Consider the following 25,498-nt stretch of genomic DNA (forward strand, 5'->3'; position numbering starts at 1 on the left):
ACCTATTCTTCCCTCTCCCTCCCCTCAGTACCTCTGGTGACCATTGCCTTTATTTTTATTTTTTTTAAGATTTTTATTTTTTTTATTTATTTCTCCCCCCTTCCTCCCCCCTGCCCCCCAGTTGTCTGTTCTCTGTGTCCATTTGCTGCATGTTCTTCTTTGTCCACTTCTGTTGTCGTCAGTGGCATGGGAATCTGTGTTTCTTTTTGTTGCGTCATCTTGCTGCATCAACTCTCCGTGTGTGTAGCCATTCTTGGGCAGGCTGCACTTTCTTTTGTGCTGGGCGGCTCTCCTTACGGGGCACACTCCTTGCACATGGGGCTCCCTATGCAGGGGACACCCCTGCATGGTAGGGCGCTCCTTGCGCGCATCAGCACTGTGCGTGGGCCTGCTCCACCCGAGTCAAGGAGGCCCGGGGTTTGAACCATGGACCTTCCATGTGGTAGATGGACACCCTATTCACTGGGCCAAATCTGCTTCCTGACCATTGCCTTTATGTCAATGTTACAATTCTTTCATTGCTAGAATAATGTCTACTTTAGTCCATAGTTGCTTTGACTCTTTATGTTTGTTCATTCCTCAGTCTTGAGGATTTTAGGATGGTAAACTCACCTTCATTTTTGAAAGACAATCTAGCCAGAAGTTTTTCTCTTGCATATCTTAAATATATCATACCACTGCCTTCTTGACTCCATGGTTTCTGATGAGAAATCAGCACTTAATTTTATTAGGAATCCTTCATATATAATGAATCCTTTTTCTCTTTCTGCTCTCAGGATTCTCTATGATTGGTATTGGCATTCTGATTAGTATGTGTCTCAGAGTAGGTCTTTTTGGATTTATTTGGGTTGGAGTATGTTGTATTTCTTGGACACTGATGTCTGTGTCCTTCAATATGGTTAGGAAATTTTCTATCATTTCCTCAAATATTCTTTCTGACCTTTTTTCCTTCTCTTCTCCTGGAACACCCATGGCATATATGTTTGTACATCACTTGCTGTCATTTGGTTCCTTGAGACTGTGTTCAATTTTTTCCATTCTTTCCTTTATCTGTTCCTTTGTATGTTTGCCTTTGGAGGCCCTGTGTGTTCAAGTCTACTGATTCTTTCTTCTGCCTCATAAAACCTGTTATGTCCCTCCAGTGTATTTTTATATTGCTTTTAATATTTTTTTATTCTTAAAGAAGCATTAGATTGCATAAATATTACATAAAAAATACAGGGATTCCCATATGTCCTGCCCCTTCCCCTCTCACGTTTTCCCACATTAACAACACCTTTCATTAGTGTGGTACATTTGTTACAATTGATGAGCAGGTATTGAAGCATTGCTGCTAACCATGGACTACAATTTACATTATAGTTTAGACTCGGTCCCACCCAATTTTTAGGTTTTGACAAAATTTATAATGGCCTGTTTCCATTATTGCAATGTCATGCAGGACAATTCCAATGTCCTGAAAATGCCCCCATGTTACACCTATTCTTCCCTCTCCCATCCCTCAGAACCTCATGTAGCCGCTGCTTTTATATCAATGATACAAGTTCTTCCATTGTTAGAATAATATTGCATCCAGCATCCAGGTGGAATCTGAGCCTCCTCTTGACATAAAGGTGCAATGGACACAACCAATCCAGTGTCCACATAGAAGAGGTGGCATTGGATTGGGAAAAGTGGACATAATGGACAAAGGGTATGGGGAAAGGCAGGAAGAGATGAGAGGTGGAGGCGTCTTAGGGACATGGAGCTGCCCTGGATGGTGCTTCAGAGGTAATCACCGGACATTGTAAATCCTCACAGGGCCTACATGATGGAATAGAGGAGAGTATGGGCCATGATGTGAACCAATGTATATGAGGTGCAGAGGTGCCCAAAGATGTACTTACCAAATCCAATGGATGTGTCATGATGATGGGAACGAGTGTTGTTGGGGGGGGGGGAGAGGGGGGGTGGGGGGGTGGGGTTGAATGGGACCTCACATATATATTTTTAATGTAATATTATTACAAATTCAATAAAAAATAAAAAAATTTAAAAAAAAAAAAAAATAATACCTATAATAATAATAATAATAATGTCTACTTTAATCCATTGTTGATTCCCCAATTCTCAGATTCTGGGATGGCACCCTATCAGTGGGCCCACTCTGTTTCTAATTGAGAGGGGCTTAGATCCCATTGGGCCAATGGATGGAACTGTCTTGCTTGTGGTTGCAGACACTATTCCTTGGTATGGGTGTTGTACATCATCATCTCCTTGTTAGTGGTCCTGAGTGAGCCTAATGAACTGGGGAGTAGGTGTTGCAGCTCTGCTGAGACTAAGGCTCATGTGGCACATGAACAGATCAAACATCAAGTTTCTGGGACATTTACTTACAAGTATAGTGCTAATTATTCATTCAAATAAAAGAGGCAGAAGAGTCACATATAGGGAAACTATATAGGAGTCTAACTTTGTTACACTGGGGAGCATAAATTCCAAAGTAAGGCCCACTGACAGGGTTCCAAATTCCTGAGCCTCTCTGCTTTGCTTATAGTGTCTGGATGTCTCCAGAGCCCTCAGGGTGCCACTGTTTGAGGCACTGTTTACTGTGGTAGTCAATGAGATGCTGCAGGGACTTGCATAACTCCTCAGAACTTTGAAATCTCTTAGCCATAAAAACTCATTTATATTTAATATTTCCCCCTTTTGGTCAAGGTCTTTTCCAAATGCTTGCTAGTTGGTACTTGGTATTAATCTCTTGCTGCCAGGAATACTTAAGCCGGGTGTCATGTCCCATCCCGGGGGGAAGGTGATGTGTTTATATGCTGAGTTTGGTTTAGAGAGAGACCACACTTAAGCAACAAGAAGGCTCTCAGGAGGTAACTCAGGCAATATATAATACTAGGCTTAATTTCAAGTTCTTAAAAAATGGTTCATAAGTACAATCATTAATATCAAGGGCCTGGCATAATGGTCTGTCTTCCTTCACTAGGCATTGCCCATGTACTTGGGGGATTGTTGCCATTCTATCCTCCCCCTCTTTCACTTTCCTCTATTAATAACATTTTACATGTGGATGGTATATTTGTTATAATTGATATACAAATATTGAAGCATTGCTACTAACCATGGTCAATAGTTTGCCATTATGGTCTACATTTTGCACTGTACACTTTTATAGGCTTTGATGAAATTTAAAATGACTCGTATCCTTTATTGCAAAATCATAGGGAACAATTCTGATGTTTTAAAAAATGCCCTATGTTCCATCTATTCTATTCTTCTTGACCCTTCCCCTAGGAACCTATGGTAACTACTAAGTTTCAATTTTTGAAAAATAAGGTTTATAGTTGCTTGCAATAATATTGAGGGCTTAACATATTGGTCTGTTTTTTTTTTATTAGGTACTGCCTATGTTCTTAAGAGATTCTTGTCCTTCTAATTGTGAACATAGCAGGACCCCCCAGAATGGAAGTTTAATATATTCTTGTTTATTGTGTGGGTCTTCACCAAGTGAGATAGCACACTATCACAAGATGAACACTTACATATTCCATAGAGGCATGCCCGATGGATGTCCTGTCCCACACCCAACGCCCTATGCTAGTAACCCTCCCCTGCCATATTTGCCAAAAGAATATTCCCACCATGGTAGTTTTAATCGCAGACCTACAAATCCCCAGATTTCACCTGCTCTTTCCTCCAAGCCTATCCTCAGTTTCATGGATAGTCCAACCCCAACCCCCCCACACCCTACTTCCCCTCACAGACCAGCATTTCTGAACCCAATCACATCACTGCACCACTCTCACCCCCACTCACTGCCCAACCACACCCTTTTGCCTTATGAACTTTGCCCATGTGGGCATCATCTCACCACTCTCTACTCCCTTTCTGTTTCCTGTTAACCTATCTTCTGTGAATCTGCTCAACTTAAGTCATATCAGTGAGATCATGTGACATTTGTCCTTCAATGACTAGCTTACTTCACTTAACATAAGGTCTTCAAGATTCATCCATGTTACCCCATGTATTAATACTGCGTTCCTTCTTATAGCTAAGTAATATTACATTGTGTGTGTGTGTATATATATATATATACCACAATTAGCTTGTCCATTCTGTTGATGTACACTTGATCTGCTTGTAACTTTTGGCAATGGTGGATAATGCCACCATATTGCTGTGCATATATCTGTTCATGTCTCTGCTTTCAATTCTTCTGGGTATATACCCAGAAGAGGGATTGCTGGATCATATGGCAGTTCTAAAGTTGGCTTTGATAAGAACCGCCAAACTGTCTCCACAGTGGCTGCATCATTCTACATTCCTACCAGCAGTGGATAAGGGTTTCCATTCCGCCACATCCTTTCCAACACTCATAGTCCTGTTTTTTAAATATTTTTATTTTAATATTTTAATATTTTTAAATATTTTAATATTTTAATATTTTTTAGTCACCAGTCTAATAGGTGTAAGAATATCTCATTGTAGTTTTGATTTGCATTTCCCTAATAGCTAGTGATGTTGAGTATCTTTTCATGTGCTTGTTAGTCATTTGTATTTCTTCTTTGGAGAAGTATCTTTAGATCACTTCCCATTTTTAAAATGGATTGTTTGTCTTTTTATTTTTAAGATGTATGATTTCTTTATTTATGCTGGATTTTAGGCCCTTATCAGATAGATGGCTTCCAAATATTTTCTCCCATAGTGTAGGCTTCAGAATATTTTAAATTTCAGTTGTTATGCCTTTCATTCCCATGAGTTCTGCTGTTTTCGTATGTATGCTTTCAAATTCTTTGTGCTCTCCCGGTGTCTTCGTAATATCCTTAATCTTTTTAGGCACCTCATTGAATTTATTAAGGAGATTACTTTGAACATCTGTAATTAGTTGTCTTAACTCTTTTGTCATTTAGAGGCTTAGTTTGTTCCTTTGACTAGACCTTATCTTCCTTTTTCTTGGTGTGGATTGTAATTTTTTTGTTGATGTCTCAGCATCTGATTTAACTTGATGTATTTATTCTGGACATAGTTTCTCCCTTTAGTCTAGGGCTTTCTATTTGAATGACTTTGTGTTACAGCCCCTCTTTGATACTTGGTTCAACTTAATTTGGAATTTATAGTGGCTTATGTTAGCTGATCTGAATTTTTTCAGCTCTTTTTCATCTGTTTCTTGCTCTTTCTTTCTTGCTGGTTGTGGAGTAGGAGTTGAGGATGCTGTTGGTACTCTAAGCTGTGGAGGCTGAAGCTGCCCATGTTGCCCCAGGAATCTATGAGGTCTCTCCCACCCTCCCCTGCCAGGGGTAGGGATGGGCCACAACCTTGTGCAGTAATACAAGACACACAGGCCAACACCATTCTGTAGGTGCCTGGAGAGACTGATGAAGCTCCATGCCCTATCTTCCCTTGCCTGGGGCAGATGTGGGCAGTAAACTAAGCCACGGGGGTCAAAACTGACCACAGTTGTTCAGACAGATTGCTGAAGTACTGGCCATCCTTCTCCCATGTCAGGGGTGGGGAGGGTGCCACAGGTGTGTGCAGCGATCTTTTCTGTGTGAGCTGAAAGCAACTGCACTTGCTGGAGACGCTGAAGTCTCACTGCCCCACATCCTCCTTGTCAGATGTGCCACAGGTGTGCCCAACAATCTTGTCTGTGCAGGCCAAAAGTGACTGCAGAGGCTGAGAGAGCACTATCCCTCCTCCTGCCCTGTCAAGTGTGGGGATGGAGTTAGAGATGTGTCCAACAGTCTAGTCTGTGTAGGTTGAAAGTGACTATATTTGCCCAGAGAGGCTTGTACAGGTCCCCTCAGCTTCCTTCCTGCCAGAGGTGGGGCTGGAGCCCAGGCTAGGGCAGCAAACCATCCTTGATAGAAAGAGGCCATCACTGTGATTTTCAGTCATCCCTGCTTTCCGTCATGCTGGGGACAGAGTTAAAATGGAAGCTTCCAGTCTTTCTGGCTTGGACGGGTTCAAACTTCAGCTGTTCTTAGGATTGGACTTTAGCCAGCCAAATATCCTAATCAGTAGCTGAGGTTGGTGCCTGATCATCTCTTCCTCCCTTGTTTTTGGAAAATGGAGCTTCCCATCCATGTCTTGCACCACCAGTGGGGGATGGGCACTGGCCTCCATAGGGTAGAATGCTCTACTCACAAATCTTCACTGCAGATAGGCAGTCTCCTTCTGTTCTTCCAAGGATATTGCTGGATGCTCTTCTGGTCTCCTGCCCTGCCCCTACTCCCCCCACCCCCCAAACAGGTGATTTAGATAGCTCTGGCTGATTACTAACTGCACTGCAGGATGGGCTGATTCTTGGAGTGCCTTACTCTGCTGCCATCTTGCCACTCCTTCCCTTTCTCATTTCTTTTGAGTATTTTTTTTTGTAACTTAGAGTTAAAATTTCATATCCCAAATCTATAGAAATCGTATTTGCTTTGCTACCAAGCTAACAGCAGATGTACACACTATTCCTATATCCCTAATTCTCTCACCTGTTTGTTGTATATTTTACAAATTATCCTTGTACATTGTATGCCCCAAACCACAGATTTATCATTACTTTTTAGGCATATGCGTTTTAACAATTTTAAAAGAATTTTCTTTGCATAATAAAAAAATACAATAGTGCTAACATTTTTAGTCACCCATATATGACTTACACATTTCTTTTGCAAATTGGCTCAGTTTTGGCTGGTGGTCTCCTTCAGAGCTTAACCATCCCATCAAGCAGATTAACCTGAGGCAAGTGCAAAGTGTTGGGTTCTCTCCACCTTCTCTGATCCTGCATGGACGCATGGAAACTGCTTCTCTGCCATGGTTTGTCCTCACTCCTGTTGCTAGGAATTACCCCACACACAATTTACAGCAGTTTGAATGCCATTTCTACTCCCCCTAAAGTAGACCTTTACCCCATCCTTGATGGTCCACCGAATTAATCAATGCAGGTATTTCCTTCTGCTAGGGCTTCTCACCCCAACTGTTTTCCACAGTGATACAGCCATCTGTAGTCTGCTTCTCTGACCCCAGGCCAAGAGTCTGAGACAAGTTTCTAGGTCCAGTCTTTCAGACTTCCACCTAATAGGTTGGCACTGATATGCACGCACCCCAGTAAGTACATAGTGGTTAATTTGCTCCCATGGAACAGGACTGGGGATCCACATTGGAAGCACAGCTCGACTTTACCCCATGTTGGAGAGGGGTGGGAGAGAGGCCAGTAAAGACACCAGGAGCTTCTTCTATAACTTTTGAAGCTGCATTTTCTTTGTTGGGCATTCACACAGCTACTACAGCCTTTCAACTGTTTTCTGTAGTTTTATGGAAGGGTACTTACTGTCTTTAAGATTCCTTTGCTGCCTTTGTCCAAAGGGAGTTGGAACAATGGCTGCCCTCAGAACTGGACCCCAGTCATCTGAAGTATCTGATTCAAAGCAGTAGTCAGCAAATGGACCACCCTCCCACCGCTGGCATTTGGACTAGCTCTGTATATACCATCCTGGCACCAGCATGAGGAGTCTGAGCTGTAGTCCCCCACTGCTGCCCGTCAAGAGGCTAGGTGATACTGGGAGCCACTGCAGGGAGGGTGAAATTCACTGATATTTACCACAATTTACCAGTCTCTTCTTCCAGTTTTTTATGGATGCAGCACAGGGTTCTACTAGACTCTGGAGTTTCAAAAGAATTGATTCAGACAGTTCCTACAGGAACTGGGTTAGCTTAAACAATGGGAATTTAATGGCTTATGGTCTTGAGGCCTGGAGAAGTCCAAATCAAGTCCACTTCAAGGTCTTATCAAGGTGATGCTTTCTTCATGATGAATGTAGTTTCCTAGGACCGGCTGCCAGTGATCCTTGGTTCTGGGCTCTTCTGTCACATGAAAGTGCAAATAGTGGCCCTCCTGGCCTCTCCCATCTCTTCTGGTTTCTGTTGACTTTAAGCTTCCTGCTTCCCATGGCTTTCTCCTTCTATGTTTGAGTTTTATTCTGCTTACAACGGACTCTAGAATAGAATTAAGACCTAACCTGTTGAGGTGGGCCACACCTTTACTGAAATAATCTCATTAAAAGGTCCTACTTATAATAGATTCACACAAACAGAAATGGATTAGGATTAAGACCATGTTTTTCTGGCATACAAAGCTCCAAGCCAACACAGCAAGGAAATGCTTTTTCCCTGAAATCTGAAGCTTGCCACAATCCTTGGGTTCCTTAGTTTTCATCTCTTCCTCCTATCACATGTCCTTATTTCATCTCTCCTGGTTTCTGCTGACTTCGGTCTTCTGGCTCTCTCTTTGGCCTTCTCTTTATAAAGCCTCCAGTAATATGAACTAAGATCATCCTTGATTCTGTTAGCCACAACTTAACTAATAAGAAGATCTTCAAATGGTGCCATTTACAAATGGGTTCACACCCATAGGAACACAGATTAAAATTAAGAACATGTATTTGAGGGAGTACTTAATTCAATCTATAATAATACCTGAGAATTATGTTAGATATACATTATTAAATCATGACAAAGCTTGAAACAGATTAAGTAAGCTAAAATCTCTGCCAAAACATTTAGTAAAATTTCTTACCTGCCGAAGAATCATATCTTTTTACATTTAGGCATTTGGTAAACTAATAGAAATGTTCAGAACTAGAATTATATTATTATTATATTTATTTTTTGGAGGTACTGGGGATTGAATCTGGGACCTCATACATACTAAGCAGGTGCTCATCCACTGAGCTACACCTACTCCATAATTATATTATTATTATATTATACTATTTTTATCTCCCTTCACTGAATTGTCTTTCCTTTGGATTTTCTTTGTTGTTAATGTAGTATCCCAATGAGATAACTTTGGAGGCATTTTCAGTTATTGTCACCCAGTTTCTGGGACTCAGTCTAGGGATATCATATGATGACCCAAAGAAATGTAATTGTTCAAGAGCCATCTGTATAATGAGTCCAGGAGCTATGTAAGTTTTCTTTTAAAAATATGATTTTTTATTTATTATGTTTATTTTATTAGTAGTAATATAAAAATATAGTCTTTACTTATATATTAGCTATAACTAATATATCAAGTTTACTAAAAAATTTAAACATGTATATTTGATCTGTAGGTGTTGTATGGATGGCAGTGTACCCTTAAAGACAGCTATATATAAATTAGCCCATCCACAAATCCAGTCCTGTTAGGTTGAGTATTTTATGAAAATACTTTAGTAAGGATCTTTAAAAGTATGTAAGCAGGCTGAAACAAATGTCTGTTTTTTACAAAGAAGTTTTGGTTTTGATTATAGGAAACCAATGTTATGGAAAAACTACCATCCAAAGTAAAAGAAGTCCTCGTTGGAAACCCGTATCAAATATATAGTTATTGTTTGACTTTGGACAAATTAATTGATCTTACTTAAATTTACTTTTCTTATTTTTAAAAGGGGAATAATTAATCCTATCCTTTTATTTCATAGGTTGATATAATGATAACACAAAAATACTATAGGGACGTGTTTTCTAAACTGTTTTCTGTTTTCTAAACAGCCCCTTAGTAAACTAACACAGTATGGTAGGTAAAAAAGTATTTGAATTTGAAGTTGTAAATAACTGTTGTGTGAATTCTGAATCAGCCAATTCCTGAGCTGTCTGACTTTGGTTCAGTTTCTAAAAGATATTGATGATAATATAATCTACTTGATATGTGCTGAGGATTATGTGATCAAGTTATAAAATATCTGACTCATTGAGATGGTTACTTTTGTGTCAACTTGTATGACTTATGGTGTCCAGTTTTTGGTCAAATAATGGCCTAGATGTTTCTGTGGAGGTATTTGGTAGGTTGAATTTAAGTAAAGGAGATTACCCTCCATAATGTGGGTGGACCTCAACCAATCAGTTGGAGACCTTACAAGCAAAGAACTAAGGATTCCAGAAATTCTACCTCAAGAACACACCACCTGCTTCTCTTTGAGTTTTAAACCTGCTGGCCTCCCCTACAGATTTTGGACTCAAGATTTGTAATATCTCTCTTACCAGAACTTTCAGGCTGCTGGTCTGTCTATGACTCTTGGACTTGCCATACTTCACAATTGCATGAGCCAATTCCTTAAAATATATCACTTAATAGGTATGTGTGTGTGTATGTGTGTGTTTGTATACACGCATATGTAAATATACATCTACATACATATATTCTATTGATTCCATTTCCCTGGAGAATGCTGACTATTTGGTAGCAATAGTTCTAGAGGAACGGAATCTTAATAATTTTCCAAAGTGGTTCTGGGGTTTTAGGAAATGTTTTTTTCAAATCTGATTAGATTTAGAAGCACTAATGACTCTCTTTCCAACGATAAAGAGAAAAATTGATGGTCCATGGCATTATGTGGCAATGAAGATATGCATAATATCACAACTGGATGCATGTAAGAAGATAAGAGGCAAGCAAGGTTCTAGGTGACTGTGTATTTGATATTTTGGAGTATTTTTGTCAAGTTAGCAAATATAATGAGATTAGCTGTTTGTTCTTTTTTTTTTAAATTATCTTTTTAATGTTTGTTCTTATATATGCTAGAGAGAGTGGTGAAATAAAAGGATGGACTCATGGTTCAAATTCCCTGCTCAAGTACTTATATAAGTGACATGAAAGTTGACTGTGTACCTTGAAACCCCTTTCTCCTGTAGCCACAGAGTTAAGATGTCTAAAAACCAAACAGAGAATCTCATCCTGAAAATGGCTTGTATTATAATCCAAGCTGAATTTCCAACCTCATAAAATGTCTGCTGTTAAAGTGAGGGCATTGACTGGGAAGGAATGGGATCTTGAAAATAGAAATGGAGACATATGGGCAGATCCTGATGAAGCTGCGGACATTGAACCTCTAAATTCTGCTGAGTCTTCTTTGCCAGTAGAATCATCCCTTCTACTCCCATCTGAGGAAATTAACCCTGCTCTCCCAGATGAATCCCCACCCCCTGAGAGAATTCTGAGGGGAGATTCTTCTAAGGGCTTACTCTACCATTCCTTGCTTCCAGTCTGTATTAGTCAGCCAACGGGGTGCTGATGCAAAATACCAGAAGTCTGTTGACTTTTATTAAAGGATATTTATTTCAGGAAGAAGGTTATAGTTACCAAGCCATAAAGCATAAGTTACTTCCCTAGCCAAAGTCTGTTGCTACTTGTTGGAACAAGATGGCTGCTGATGTCTACAGTGTTCAGGCTTCCTCTTTCTCTTAAGGCTCCATGGTCCCAGCTTCTTCCAATATCAGCTGTACACTAGGATAAGTCTCATATCTCTCCCAGGATCCAAGTGGCCACACATAACTGCCAGAGACAATGTGAATGTGGCCAATATAATGAACAGCAGTCAAAGCAGTAACAGAATATTACTCAGTATCAGTAATAGAGACCTCTGGTGTTTCTAGTGATCATGGTACCCCATAAATCAAGTAGATGGGCAGAACACCCAATTCTTACTTGATCTATTTAAGCATAAGAGTCCTAGTCAAGTGAGCAAAAGTCTCACTTGAATCACCAAAACAGAGAGTCATAATCCCTCTATCAATGCTCAGACATGAGACGATTTACAGACCCAGAAACTCTTGAGGAAAGACCCTAGTACACTGACGAAATTTTATACTGTTAATCTTTCTCCCAACCTTCCCAACTCCAAAGGGACTTCCTCTATGACCTTTTACCAGGGTGACTGTACAGTGGGGAAAATAAAATAATTAGACTATATCAGGGATTATCAGACACTAGCTTTGAACTGCCATTAATTCCAGGAGACCCAAAATGACCCTGTGGTCCACCAACCAGTGTAGTGGCTTATGGTGAGTAGGCGATCAATGGAGTTTTAGTTCAAGTCCATCTCCCAGTGGGTCTCCAATCCCTTCTTGTGGTTATTTCCCTGGTTTCAGAATGCATAATTGGAATATACATACTCAGCAACTGGCAGAGTCCCCACAATGGACCTGTGGCATGAAAGCTATTATAGTAGAAAAGACCAAATGGGAACCTCTGGAACTGCTTCTTCTTAGGAACATAGTAAACCAAAAGCAATTCCACTTTCTTGGAGGAATTGCAGATTAATGCCTCCATGAAGGACTTGAAAGATGCAAGAGTGGTGATTTCCATCACATCCCCTTTCAGCTTGCTGATTTGGCCTATATTGAAAACAGATGTATCTTGCAGAATGACAGTGGATTATCATAAAACTAATGAGATGATGCCTGTAATTGTAGCTGCTGCTCCAAATGTGGTATCATTGTTTCAGCAAATTAACACATCCCTGGTACGTTGTTTGCAGGTATTGATCTGGCAAATTATTTTTTCTTGATACTTGTTTGTAAGGACCACCAGAACCAGTTTTTCCTTCAGCTGAAATATACCTTCAGAAATATACCTTCACTGTCCTACCTTTGGGATATGGCAGCCCTTCAGTCCTATGTCATAATTTAGCCCACAGAGACCTTGGATGTCTTTCCCTTCCATAAGATATCTCTCTGGTCCATTATATTTTGCTGATTATACATAGTTAGCAAGAAGTAGCAACTATCTAGACTTATTGATAAAACTAGTTGCATTTTAGAGGATGGGAAATAAAAATTCAGGGGCCTTCCACCTTAGCAAACTTTCTAGGCACACAATGGCATGGGGCTGTAAAGATATCCTGATTAACGTGAAGGATAAGCTGTTGAATCTGGATTCTTCTACAACCAAAAAGGAGGCAATACTGCCTACTGTGTCTCTGGATTTTGGAGGCAGTATATTCCTTGTTTGGGATTGCTACTCAGGGCAATTACTCAGTGACCAGAAAAATGACTAGTTTTGAATGTGGACCAAATAAGAGAAGGCTTTTCAACAGGTCCAGGCTGTTCTGCCATTTGGCTATATGATCTAGCAGATCCAATGGTGCTTGAAATGTTAGTAGCAGATAGAGATACTTTTTGGAAACTTTACAGGCCCCATTGTTCAATCACAAATTCCTAGGTGAAACACAGCACAGACCAGATCTGTAGTGGTTACCTCTGCAAATAATTACTTCCCTTTTGAGAAACAGGTTTTGGCCTGCTACTGTAGTTTATTAGGGACTGAAAGCTTAAACATGGGCTTCCAAGTCACCACATGACTTGAACTGCCCATCATGATCTGGGTGTTGTCTTACTCATTAAGCCATGAAGTTGGGCATTCTTGGAAGCACTCCATCATCAAATGGAAGTGGTATATATAAGCTCAGACTCAAGCAGACCCTGAAGACAAGTTATACAAAGAAAGTGGCCCAAAAGCCCATGGCTCCCATTCCTGCCATATTATTAATACCTTGTCTTTCCGAAACCACATCTATATCCCCATGGGGAGTTTCCTACAATCAGTTGACCCAGGAAGAGAAAACTCCAACCTGATTTATAGATGGTTTTAGCCCCTTTCTGGTACTTCTTGAAGGACTGTGGTGAAGGAAAATCCTCCCAATGGGCAAAGCCATGAACCTGGTTGTTTATTTTGCTTGGACAGAGAAATGACCAGAAATGCAGTTGTATACTATATTGCTTTGGAACTATGTATCCCAGAAAAGCATTTTCTTAAACTTAATCCATTCCTGTAGGTGTGAATCCATTCTAAGTACAACATTTTGATAAGGTTACTTCATTTAAGGTGTGTCCCAACTCAATCAGGATGAGTCTTAATCCTATTACTAAAGTTCTTTTTATAAGCCAAGTGAAATTCAATCATATATAAAGCCATAGAGAGTACAGCCAGAAGCTGAAATCAAACAAATCAGAAGAAAAGAGAGGGCAGGAGAGACTGTCATGTGCAATTCCATGTGGCAGAAGAGCCCAGGATCAAGAATCACTAGTAACCAGACCAAGAACACCACAGTCTTTGGTGAGAAAGCATCACCATGATTTGGACTTTTCCTAGCCTTGAAACCATGAGTTTACATCAATCCATTGCATGCTATTTGCTTGAGCAGTCAAGGAGATGAAAACTTATGCTAATTCAATGTATTATGTATACATATATACTGATAGATAGATAGATAGATAGATAGATGGATAAATATACACATACATTTACATATGTAAATATATTTCTGTTGGTTGTTTCTCTAAAGAACTCTAATATACTTACAGTAGGTGCTCAATAAATGTCAATTTCCTCCTTACCTTGCAGACTTTTGTTACATATAGAGAGTGACTCATCCTATGGAAAAGTTCTCTGAAATTATTTTAGTGGGATATAAGTATAATTAAATGATTTTTATTAATTTACAGTTTTCCTAAGATCTTTGAGGAAGCTCAGAGCTAAATGCAATCAAACTTGAATAAAAGTTTGTTGTTATTATGAAGAATCAGTTTATTCAATTTTTGCCAAGCACTATGCAGTAATATGGTATGCCATAGATAAAGATAATGAAATTCCTGCCTCAAGCAACTCATAATTTAATGACTTTTCTATTATATTAAGTATTTAATATCAACTTATGTGAAAAGTTTGGAAAAAAATGTGTTGTCATAGAAGAGTTTCAAACTTTCTAAGACCTTAAGTCTTATTTTCATAATGGTTCATGGGTGAGATGGAGGACATAGAAGAGAAGTTTGAAGAGTCATTGATACACTTCTAGGAATTTGCAGAAATGGAGGCAGGTCTTTCTCCATGCCATCATTTCAGTTTTATTTCACCTTTGCAGGAATTTGCATACAAAAGCTCAAAATTTTCTCTTAGGTGGATTTAATTTGTAATGTACATATAAAATAGAATGGCTCTTCTTAATTTTGTTTCAATAAGGACTTATATTCTAGTGAATGAAATTGCATGACCTCCTCAAGGATAATTTTAGACTCTTAACACTTCTTATGAGCATTTATTGTTGCCTATTAAATTTAACATTTTGAAATATATTTATATGGTTAAAGGAACATATAGAATTATGTTTTCAGAAGTATATTACCAACAATATTATACCAATTCATCTTTAGACAATCACGTGGTCTGAAGACTTTTAGTAGTTGCAGTTTAAGTGGCTTTGAAAATTTCATTTCAAATACGGGTGCCAAATGTCTTCAGAATAAGCCACAAATGCAAAGAGGGCCACGTGCAGTCTGTGGCAACTTAAGAGTGGAGCCCGGTGAAATATGTGACTGTGGTAATGCTCAAGTAAGTCAAATGACTAGAAAAATTGATTAATAGATTTATTGTTTTAATTCACCTTTTTGTCATTAATATTATACATCTCATATGACTAAGTACCATGAAGAATACCGAAGGTAAGTGATGTCAGGTTGAAATTCACATGAAAATATATTGTTTAGGTTTTGTAGATTGAAGACTTTTGAAAACTTTAATGTAGTACAAAAAAGCTATTGCTGATGGGGAGAAGGGGGAGTCTAAAATGAACTTTTGGGCTCCAGGCTAACTACCTAAGACTTTTCAAAACCTCTCCTTAACCTTTGGATATTATACAGTTGTCTTATTGAAGGTGAATATGTCACTAGTTCATTAAGTATTTCCTTTTAGTATTACTTCACAATGGAATCAGTAGTCCGGTAAGGGAATCTGTGCCAATATGTCACATCTGCAAAATTGGGTGATTTTGATTATTTACTTCATAGAACAGCCCAGTATAGACAATGAATACAAAAACTCCGGGTCAGGCTGCTTTTGGATAATTTAGTATTTGGAGCAGTATTGATGGTATAATAAATTTCCATGATTATACTATGGTTTGATATATTCATGAGTCTGAAAGTACTTGAACCCATATTACACTGTTTTAGTAACTATGATTTTATATTATATTTTATCATTTGAAAGAACAAGTCCTGTCTCTTTATTCTTTATTTCTTTGAAAATCAACTTTATTGATGTATTATCTACGTACAGTAGAATGCAACCATTTTAAGTGTACAGGTTGATGAGTTTCAACAAATGTATATAATCATTGGTACAATGAGCATACAGATTATTTTCATCATCCTTAAAAGTTTACTTATGCCCTTTTCCAGTAATTTCCTCCTCTACTTGCCTCTAGCAACCACTGATTGGCTGCTGCTACGTGAGTTTTGCCTGATCTAGAAAGACATATATGGAATGATACAGCACGTGTTCTTTTATGTCAGGCTTCTTTCTTTCAATATGGTGTTTTTGAGCTTCATCCATGGTTGTTTCGTGTCACAATAACATTTTCTTCCTTTTTATTCCTGAGTAACATTTCATTGTATGGATGTACCACAGTTCAATTATCCATTCACCTGCTAATGAACTTAAGGTCATTACTCGTATTGGGTCATTATGAACAAAGCTGCTGTGAACATTTGTATTTTTATGGATATATGTTTTAATTCCTCTTGTAGAAATACCTAAAAATAAAATTGTAACATCATATGATAAATTTTGTTTGTAAGAAACTACTCAACTATTTTCCAAATTGGTTGTATATTTTTACACTCCTGTCAGCAATAAATGAAACTTCTAGTTCCTCCACATCCTTATCAAAACTTGATATTGACAGCCTTTTAAGTTTTAGCCATTCTAATAATTTTATAGTATTTTAAATTTGCATTTCCTTGATGACTGTTAATAATGTTGAGCATCTTCTCATGTCTTTACTGGCCATTTGTATACCTTATATTTAATAGTCTATTCAAATCTTTGGTCAGTTTGAAAAATTAGTTTTTTGTCATTTTACTATTGTTTGTAAGAGTTCTTTATGTAGGCTGCATACTAGTCCTTTTTCAGATATGTGTGTTTCTAATATTTGCTTCCAATTAATGGGATCACTTTTCAGTTTCTCGATACTGTCTATTTTTTGAGAAGGTACCAGGGGATTTTTTTTAAAAGATTCATTTATTTATTTCTCTCTCCTTCCCCCTCTCCAGTTGTCTACTCTCTGTGTCCATTCACTGTGTGTTCTTCTGTGTCCGCTTCTATTCTTGTCAGCAGCCTGGGAATCTGTGTCTCTTTTTGTTGCGTCATCTTGCTGTGTCAGCTCTCTGTGTGTGCAGCGCCACTCCTGGGCAGGCTGGACTTTCTTTCATGCTGGGTGGCTCTCCTTACGGGGCGCACTCCTTGTGCGTGGGGCTCCCCTACACGGGGGACACCCTGTGTGGCACAGCACTCCTTGCGCACATCAGCACTGCGTGTGGGCCAGCTCCACAGGGGTTAAGGAGGCCCTGGGTTTGAACCGTGGACCTCCCATGTGGTAGGTGGACGCTCTATTGAGCCAAGTCCGCTTCCCTGGTACCAGGGATTGAACCCACAACTTCATACATGGGAAGCAGGCACTCAACCACTTGAGTTACATCCACTTCCCCCAACATTGTCTTTTGAATAGCAGATTTTTAAAAATTTCGATGAAAGCAAATTTATCAAATTTTCTTATTTGGTTCATATTTATTATGTCTTGTCTAACAAATCTTTGCTTACCCAAGATCTGAAGTATTTTTTCCTATGTTTTCATCTAGAAGATACATGATTTTAACTTTTAAATTTATTCTATAATCCATTTTTGCATTAACTTTTGTCTTTGCTGAGATATTTGAGTTGAGATTCATTATCTTCTATATAAATATCAAATTTTTTAAACATTATTTGCTAAAATGACTATCTTTTCTCCTTTGCATTACCTTAACACCCTTACTGAAAACAAATTACCATAATTCTTGGTCTCTCTTCTGTTTGTTAATTTATATATCCATCCTGGAGCCAATTCTGCATGGTCTTCATGACTGTACCTTTATGGTGAGTCTTCAAAACAAGAGTAAAAATACCTATATTTTCCCCTCTATTCTAAGATCATGATCCATTGTTAGTATAAAAAAACATAATTGATTTTTATGCCCCACCCCCCCGTGGCTTTTTGCGTGCTGTCTGCTCGCTGTGTCCATTTGCTGTGCATTCTTCTGTGTCTGCATTTTATTTATTTTATTTCCCCTCCCCCCTGGAGGCTTGCTTGCTGTCTGCTCTCTGTGTCCATTCGCTGCACGCTCTTCTGTGTTCTTACTTGTCTCCCTTTTTTGTCATGCCACCTTGCTGAGTCGCCTCTCCGTGGTGCTTGTGAGCGAGCCTGCCTTCACAAGGAGGCCCCAGGACGTGAACCCAAGGCCTCCCATATGGTAGACGGGAGCCCAACTGATGGAGCCACAGCCACTTCCCACATAATTGATTTTCATAAATTCATCTTGGATCTAGTGACCTAGTTATATTCACTTGTTAGATTTAGTGGCTTCCATATAGATTCTTTAGAATTTTCTATGTAACTGGTCATGTTTTCTGAAAAATACATGATTTTACTTCTTTCTTTCCAGTCTTTATGCCTTCTATTTATTTATTTATTTATTTATTTATTTATTTATTTATTTATCTTTCTCTTTTGCCTTACTGTGTTGTCTAGAACCTCTAGTATAGGTTTATTAGAGTATGGAGACAGGAGTAAATGACTTTTATCAGGTTGAGCTATTTTTATTAAGAGCTGGTTTTCAATTTGGCACATGTTTTCTTCTGTGTATATTGATATGGTCATATGGATTTTCTTCTTTTTTATATAATTACAGTGCATTTATTGGTTGATTTTTAAATATTAAACAAACCATTCTGGAGATTAAACCAAATTGAGATATATTATCTTTTTTTTACAAACATTGCTTGATATCATTTGCCAATATTTTTTTCAGAAATGTGGATCTTATATTCATGAAGAGATTATGGTCTGTAGTTTTTGCTTTTATTGTAATTTTTTCCATAAAAAATTTAAAGATGACTTTATTTCAAATTCAAAAAAAATAAAATAACAAAAAAATGCAGCTCAACAAGTTATGGAAACATTACTTGCTCCTAAAAAGTTCTTTCCAGCCACTTTTATCTCATCTAATTCTAACCACTTAAAGATTCATTTATTTATTTAGTGTTCAGAAAGATACACAGATGAACATAGATTAGTTAAATGACATAGTCAAGGTCTCCTTATTAATGAAAAAAAATAAGAAGAGAAAAAATGCTTGATCATATTCATATCTCTCAATACCAAACTCTTTATTCTTTTTTACCCTAAGCATTAATATAGTACCAACTTTGCTTTTGCTACAAAAATATTACAATATTTTTAACTATAGTCCATAAATTACATTAGTATAGTTGTCCATGTATCACCGTATTCTTAACACCCTGTAGTAGATCATTCCTGTAACCACAGTCCTCATATACCAAAATAATTGTTACACATTTCCAATATTTTCCTCCACCTGTCCTCCAACTAATATTAATCTCCCCATTGTTTCAGCCACAGTCACATCCATAAATAAGCAGTTTGTTACATTCATTATAATGCGTTACCAAGTCTAACCATTACCATATGTTTACACTTGACCCTATTAAACATTCTGTATACATCCAGCATCATCTCCCCTTCTCATCCCACATTCTGTCTCCCACCATCTTACACTTCATTGTCCAACTCCATAAGCCTTCTCATTGTTTTTAGTTCATATTGGTGAGACCATACAACGTTTGTCCTTTTGTGTCTGGCTTATTTCACTCAGCATAATATCCTCAAGGTTCCTCTATGTTGTCATGTGCTTCTCCAATTGATTTCTTCTTAGATCCAAATATTATTCCATCATGTGAATATTCCACATCTTGTTTATCTGTTGATGGACTTAAATTGTTTCCATCTTTTAGCAATTGTGAATAATGCTGCTCTGAACATTGGTATGCACATATCTGTTCATGTTCTTTCTTTCAGTTCTTCTAAATATATTCCTAGTGGTGGGATTGCTTGCTCATACAGTGATAATATATTTCGTTTTCTGAGGAACCAAAAGATCATCTTCAACAGAGGCTGTACTATTCTACACTTCCACCAACACTGAAGGAGTGTTCCTATTTCTCCATATCCTTTCCAGCAGTTGTAGTTTTCTTTTTTCTTTTCAATAATGGCCATTCTGTATGGTGTGAGATGATAACTCATTGTAGTTTTGTTCTGCATTTCCCTAATAGTGATATTGAGCATTTTTTTTCATATGTCTTTGGCCATTTGTATTTTCACTTTGGAAAAATGTCTATTCAATTATTTTGCTAAATTTTTTTTGGTTGCTTGTTCCTTTTGCTGTTAAGTTTGTATGATCTCTTTATATAACATGGAGGTCATCCCTTCTCATATAATGGTTTCCAAATATTTTTTCCACTGAGTAGGCTGCCTTTTTACTTTCTTAACAGTCCTTTGAAGAACAAAAGTGTTTAATTTTGAAGCAGTCCCATTTATCTACTTTTCCTTTTGTTGTTCATGCTTTGGGGGTAAGGTCCAAGAAGCCACCGTAACCTCAAGATCTTGAGGATATTTCCCTACATTTTCTTCTAGGAGATTTATGGTTCTAGTTTTTGTATTTAGGTCCTTAATCCATTTGAATTAATTTTTGTATAACAGATGAATAAGGGTGCTCTTTCTTTCTTTTAGATATGGAAATCAAATTTTCCAAGCACCATTTGTTGAATAGGTTATTCTGACCAAGCTGAGGGGGTTTGACAGCCTTGTCAAAAATCACTTGACCATAGTTATGATGGTCTAATTCCAAACTCTTGATTAGATTTCATTGGTCAGTTCATCTGTCTTTATGCCAATACCATGCTGATTTTACCACTGTAGTTAGATAATATGTTTTAAAGTCTAGATGTGAGAGTCCTCCAACTTTGTTCTTGATTTTAAAGATATTTTTGGCGATTTGGACACCCTTACCCTTCAAGATAAATTTGATAATTGGCTTTTCCAATTCTACAAAGAAGGATAGTGGAATATTTATCAGGATGTTTTAAATCTGTAAATCAGTTTGGGTAGATTGACAACTTAATGATACTAGTTTTCCAACCCATGAACACAGAATATTCTTTCATTTATTTAGATCATCACTGTTTTCTTTTAGCAATGTTTTATAGTTTTCTGAATACAGGTTCTTTATGTCCTAGGTTAAATTTATTTCTAAATATTTGATACAAATATTTGCTATTATAAATGGAATTTTTCTTCTGACTTCCTCCTCAGATTACTCATTGGTAGTGTATAGAAACACTATTGAATTTTGCTTATTAATCTTGTATTCCACCACTTTACTGAAATTGTCTATAAGTTCTAATAGTTGTGAATTTTTCACAATTTTCTAAGTATAGGATCATATCATCAGTTTTATTTCTTCCTCTCATATTTTGGTGCCTTTTATTTTTTCTTGCCTAATTGCTCTATATTCTAGCACCATATTAAGTAACAGTGGGAAGACTGGGTATCCTTGTTTTGTTGCCGATCTTAGTTGGAAAGCATTCATACTTTCTCTTTTGAGTACAATGTTAGCTGTGGGTTTTTCATATATCCACTTTATTATATTGAGAAAGTTTCCTTCTATTCTTATCTTTCAGATTGTTTTTTTTTTTAATCAAGAAATGATGCTGTATTTTGTCAAATGACTTTTCTACATCTATTGAAATGGTCCTGTGGTTTTCCTTCTTCAATATTATTGTCATGCATTACACTTTCTTATGTTGAACCATCTTGCATGCCTGGTATAATTCCCACTTGATCATGATGTATAATCTTTTTGATGTGTTTTAGGAATCCTAGTTAGCAAGTATTTTGTTGAGGATTTTTGCATCTATATTCATTAAGGAAATTGGTCTGTAATTTTCTCTGTTCACAATGCCTTTATTTGGTTTTGTTTTTTTTTGGTTTTAGGGTGATGTTAGCTTCATAGAATGAGTTTGATAGCATTCCTTCCTCTTTAATTTTTGGAAGAGTTTGAACAAGATTGGTGTTAGATCTTCTTTAGAAGATTATTATAATTCACCTGTGAAACTATCTTGACCTGGACTTTTCATTTTGAGGAGGTTTTTGATGACGGTTTCAATCTCTTTACTTGTGATTTGTTTGTTGAGGTCTTCTATTTCTTCTATGTTCAATGTGGTTTGTTCATATCTTTCCAGAAATTTGTCTATTTCAATCGACATAGTCTAGTTTGTTGGCATATGTTGTTCATAGTATCCTCTTAGGATCTCTTTTATTGGTACTGGGTCAGTGGTAATGTCACCCTTCTCATTTCTGATTTTAATTATTTGCATCTTCTCTCATTTTTCTTTGCTAATCTAGGTAAGGGTTTATTGATTTTGTTGATGCTCTCAAAGAACCAACTTTTAGTTCTGTTGATTTTCTCTTTTGCTTTTTTGTTCTACATTTTATGTATTTCTGCTCTAACCTTTATAATTTCTTTCCTTCTGATTGCCTTATGATTGGTTTGCTTTTCTTTTTCTTATCCACCAGGTGTGCAGTTACACCTTTATTTTTATTAATAGCTCTTTCTTCTTTTTTAGTGTAGGCAATAAGACCAAAAATTTCCCTTTCAGCACTGCTTTTGCTGCATCTCGTAAGTTTTGGTTTGTTGGGTACTCATTTTCATTTGTCTTGAGGTATTTCTGATTTCTCTTGAAATTTCTTCTTCGACCCACTGATTATTTGAGTGTATTGTTTAATCTCCATATATTTGTCTAATATTGATATTTTAAAAGAATTTAAGTTTGGTTTCTTTCTTCCTCTCTCTCTGTCTCTCTTTTTCTCCCTCTCCTCCTTTCCCCTCCTGTCTCCTCCCCTCTCTTTCCTTCCCCTTCCCTCTCCTCTCCTCTCCTCTTCTTTCTTTCTTTTTTAGAGAAGTTCTAGGTGTATAGAAAAAATCATGAGAAAATACAGAGTTCCCATATAACCCTGGCAAACACTCAGCTTTCCCTTTTATTAACACTTTGCATTAGTGTGGTACATTTGTTACAATTGATGAAACAATATTATTATAAATCTACTATTAGCTGTAGTCCATATATTATATTAGGGTTCACTGTGTTGTATAGTCCTACAGTTTTTAAAACAATTTATTCTAGTACCTGTATACACCCTAAACTTGATCCTTTTAACTATATTCAAAAATGTAATTCAGTGGTGTTAATTACATTCACAGTGTTGTAATACCATCACCACCATCCAGTACCAAAATTTTCCATATCCCCATACAGAAACTCTGTATCAAGCCTTAATTCCCCATTGCCCACCCCTACCCAAGCCCCTCTTGAATTTCTTCCTCTATGAATTTCTTTATTTGTCTTTTTGTGTCTTCCATATTTCAATCAACAGGATGTTTTGACTTTCATCCATGTTTTCATTTGCACCTTCATGTTGTGGTACATAACTTCACTTTTAATGTATGAACCCAAGAAAAAGAAAAAACAATTTAAAAATGTATGAACCTTAGAGAAGTATACTTTCATTCCCTCCTTCCCGTTTTTTGTGACATTGTTATCATTAGTTTTGCTTCTCTATATATTATGAACTCCACGCTATGTTAGTATATTAGTATTATCTTTGCTTTAAACAGACAATTTTATCTGAAAGTAACTTTAAAAAGGAGGAAAATTTCTTGTTTATTCACAATTTATCAATTTCTGTATGCTACATTCTTTTGTGTAGATTTGAGTTTTTACCTTGGATCATTTTTCCCCAACCTCGTGAACTTCCTTTAGTTATTTTTATACTCAGATCAATAGACAATAACTTTTCTCAGTTTTTCTTGGTCTAAAAATATTTTCATTCTTGAAAGATTTTTTTAAATAGATCATATAGTTCTTTTAGCAGGTTTTTGTTTTTGATTTTAAAGAGGACATTGTTTTGTCTTGATGTTTACATTATATTTTTGTTATAAGTCAGTAATTACCCTTATTTTCTAGATAAAGTGCTTTTTAAATCTGGCTGCTTTTTAAGATATTTTCCTTATCTTTTTTTAAAAATGATTTATTTTATTTATTTATTCCCCCTCCCCTTGGTGTTTTATGCTTGCTGTGTCTGTTCACTGTGTGTTTATCTTTGGCTTTTAGCAGTTGACTATGATGTCCATAGGTATGATTCTCTGAATATTCATTTTGCTTCTTTTTAGATGAGTTTCTTAGGTCTGTAGGGTTCAGATAATGTCAAATTAGGATTTTTTTTTAGCATTCATTTTTTTTCTTGTATCTTTTCTATCTCTGCACCCCTCTCTCCAACATTTTGGGACTCCAATTACACATACATTAGGTGATTTCATCTTGTTTGATGGTTTATGGAGGCTTTGCTTATTTTCTTTTCCCTCCTTTCTCTTTGCTTGTTTGAGTAGTTTTTATTGCTGTGTCTTCAAGCTCACTTAAGTTACTATGCTTAATACCAATTCAGTATTTTTTTCTAGCTTTCAAATTGGTTAGGAGAGTAAAAAATGTGGTACCAGTTACTGTGTTATAAAGTGAGGTTAAAAGTCCTACATTAATATTTTAATTGTTTATAGATCCTGAAATCTATAAACTTCAACAATATTCCTGTTCTTCCCCAAACCTCAAATTATAAGCCCAGAAAATATTGTTCCTCCAAAATTTATATTCTGCATTCCATATTTTTACTTGTATATTCCACTCATTCATAGCAATGTGGACCTGAAAGCTGTTGTGATCATAACACTTGTACACTGAAAGCAGGAGCACAATGTTACCAAGGATTATGCTGCGATAATTGTCAGGTAAGGTTTTGTCTTTTTAAAAACATCTTCTAAAAATATAAAGAATCATTTCTAATCTACTTTAATCACAGACTTATATTTGTAAGTCAAAATAAATGACCTCAAATAAAGAAAAAGATATTAAATTCAGAATCAGATTTCTGACAGTGAGAGCTTTTGTCAGATGGTGTAGTCTCTTTCTCATGTCATTATTCTTACTAACTTGATTCTGTTGTTTATAAAGCTTTGATTAAGAATTATTATAACATTCTTCAGTACACCATACCAACATTATTAAAAGGGACAGTTTTCATTCACTCTCTCATATATATATGTGAATAAAAATGTTATTACTGGTGGTGATAGATATCTTTGGGTATGTAGCTGAAAAATATAGCAGTTTTCCATAAATGTATAAGAAATGAAATTCACTGCAAAGGACCTTTTCCAAATGCTACATGTTAGTATAAAATTTAAACTATGAATTCACTATTCTGAGGTCACTTGACTGAAAGATCATGTTAGCTATAATGGTAAGGATGTCGTTTTACTGTCCAGTTTTCTTTTTCAGCTCTTCTAATATATTTTTAACAAATGTTTCATTTTAAAATTTCTCTACTGAACTATCCTAGCATGAATTCTGTCTTCCTGACTGTCCTTGACTGATATAGTTTTGTATTTTGTCCTAGAATCCTATCATGTGGTTACATTGTTATTTGATCTTCTTAGTGTCAACTGGAAGTCATCAGTTAAGAAGTCTGAGATTGATGCCCATTTAATATTCTTTTTATGAATTTTCAGAATTCTTTATAAAGAAGAGTTAATTAACTAAGATTATTCAGGAGAAAGATTGCATTTGGGTTCCTTCCTCTCCAAAGACTATTGTAGTTAAGTTGTCGTCTTAATTACACTAAATAAATTACAATATTATTTATTTATGATTCACATTCAATATTCAATACTTGCAAATTATGGTTGGAATAGATATATT

The 25,498-nt window shown here is 36.7% G+C and overlaps 1 protein-coding gene across 6 annotated transcripts in view; it reads left to right on the top strand.

Annotated features, from left to right (window-relative positions):
* Positions 1–25,498, top strand: part of ADAM32 (ADAM metallopeptidase domain 32) — a 269,013-nt gene that overhangs the window by 121,822 nt on the left and 121,693 nt on the right. For 5 of the 6 annotated variants that reach the window (XR_011647754.1, XR_009184075.2, XM_058290128.2 and 2 more), the window contains exons 11-13: positions 8,809–8,945; positions 14,950–15,127; positions 24,436–24,528. Coding sequence is in view for 4 of the 6 variants with exons in the window: in XM_058290128.2 (XP_058146111.1) it covers positions 8,809–8,945; positions 14,950–15,127; positions 24,436–24,528 (408 nt within the window). In the remaining 2 variants the exon portion in view is untranslated. The remainder of the gene's footprint in view (positions 1–8,808; positions 8,946–14,949; positions 15,128–24,435; positions 24,529–25,498) is intronic. The other variant, XM_058290130.2, reaches the window with a different exon arrangement.

This window comes from Dasypus novemcinctus, chromosome 29 (genome assembly GCF_030445035.2).
Source record: "Dasypus novemcinctus isolate mDasNov1 chromosome 29, mDasNov1.1.hap2, whole genome shotgun sequence".
Lineage (NCBI taxonomy): Eukaryota > Metazoa > Chordata > Mammalia > Cingulata > Dasypodidae > Dasypus > Dasypus novemcinctus.